We start from the raw sequence: 1481 nt of genomic DNA on the forward strand, positions 1-1481 counted from the left end.
TTTGGATGATCAGCCATGATCTCATTGAATGGCAGAGCAGGCTCGAAAGGCCAAATGGCCTACTCCTGCTCCTATCTTCTATGTTTCTATGAAACTTGGATTTCAGTCACTTCGTTCTCTGTCAATACCTTTTAATTTTTTTTATAATGCCAGTTGGGAGTCAACCCATTTGTTAACCCGAGACTTCCTGCAGTGTACAGCCCAGAATGGGAGTTCGTACAGAGACCAGAACCGGGGGCAGTTTGATCACTCTGTCCCTCTTCCCTTCTTACAGAAGGACTCCCTGTTCTGGTTTCACTGCCGCAGCAGCGCCTGTGCAAAGGATCGATCGATAATCTGTGAATCCTCACTTTTACAAAGATTGAACTGGAATGTCTCCCGTTACAGAATCAATGCAAATTGATTCCCGCCCGATACAGTTTGAAATTGAACCCGGAATTAATCCTGATTGTAACAGCCTAGAATTTGCAATGGAGTGATGGAATAAGACAAAAGGAATAAAAAAAATGTCCAGAAATCTTTGGCTAATAGTGAATTTATTAACTTCAAATCAAATCAAATCAACTTTTATTGTCATTGTTAGTGCACAAGTGCAGTACAATTCGCTGGTCTAGGAAAATATTGGCGGGCTTTTTGAAATTAAAAATTCGTTGGCGGTTTGACTGTTGAGAACAATTATTTCCACTAACTTGCCATTGGTGGAAAAACAGACTGTGATTGGTCACCGGAAAACACCAATGAAATTCACCACAGAGCGACCAATTCACCAAGTTCGCTGTCTTCATTCCTCCAGAAGCTTTAAGAAGGGCAGATGTGGGAGGAGCTTCTCATTATAATTCTGAACGAGGGAATTGTGGAGATGTCTGGAAGAGGAAAAACCGGCGGTAAAGCTCGGGCCAAAGCCAAGTCTCGCTCATCCCGGGCCGGACTGCAGTTCCCTGTGGGCCGTGTTCACAGGCACCTGCGAAAGGGCAACTATGCTGAGCGTGTGGGTGCCGGAGCCCCGGTCTACATGGCTGCTGTGCTCGAGTATCTGACCGCTGAAATCCTGGAGCTGGCCGGCAACGCGGCCCGTGACAACAAGAAGACCCGCATCATCCCCAGACACCTGCAGCTGGCCATCCGCAACGACGAGGAACTCAACAAGCTGTTGGGAAAGGTGACCATCGCTCAGGGCGGGGTGCTGCCTAATATCCAGGCGGTGCTACTACCCAAGAAAACCAGCACTGCCAGCTCCAAGAGCAAGTAAAACGCACAAGATTCAATCTAATAACCCAAAGGCTCTTTTCAGAGCCACCCACTTTATCTGTGAAAGGGTTGCTTATTGTTTAGCCATTTTCAGTAAACTGTCGAACATGTAGAAATCCAGATCCACAAACACTGCAGCGGGCTTGCTGTTGGCGAATATTCAGATCAGTGATTCAATATAGAGAAGGTCTGGCTTCAGCAAAAAACAACACTCGGAACCCTAACGAGACCGG

The 1481-nt window shown here is 46.7% G+C and overlaps 1 protein-coding gene across 1 annotated transcript; it reads left to right on the forward strand.

Annotated features, from left to right (window-relative positions):
* Positions 1 to 714: 714 nt before the first annotated feature.
* LOC147098357 (histone H2A type 2-C-like) lies at positions 715 to 1249 on the forward strand. The gene has a single exon (XM_085970014.1). The coding sequence runs from the start codon at positions 812 to 814 to the stop codon at positions 1247 to 1249; it is 438 nt and encodes a 145-aa protein (XP_085826140.1). The 5' UTR covers positions 715 to 811.
* Positions 1250 to 1481: the final 232 nt, after the last annotated feature.

Source organism: Somniosus microcephalus, chromosome 29 (genome assembly GCF_052327205.1).
Source record: "Somniosus microcephalus isolate GS21.2 chromosome 29, FLI_Smic_1.0, whole genome shotgun sequence".
Classification (NCBI taxonomy): Eukaryota; Metazoa; Chordata; class Chondrichthyes; order Squaliformes; family Somniosidae; genus Somniosus; species Somniosus microcephalus.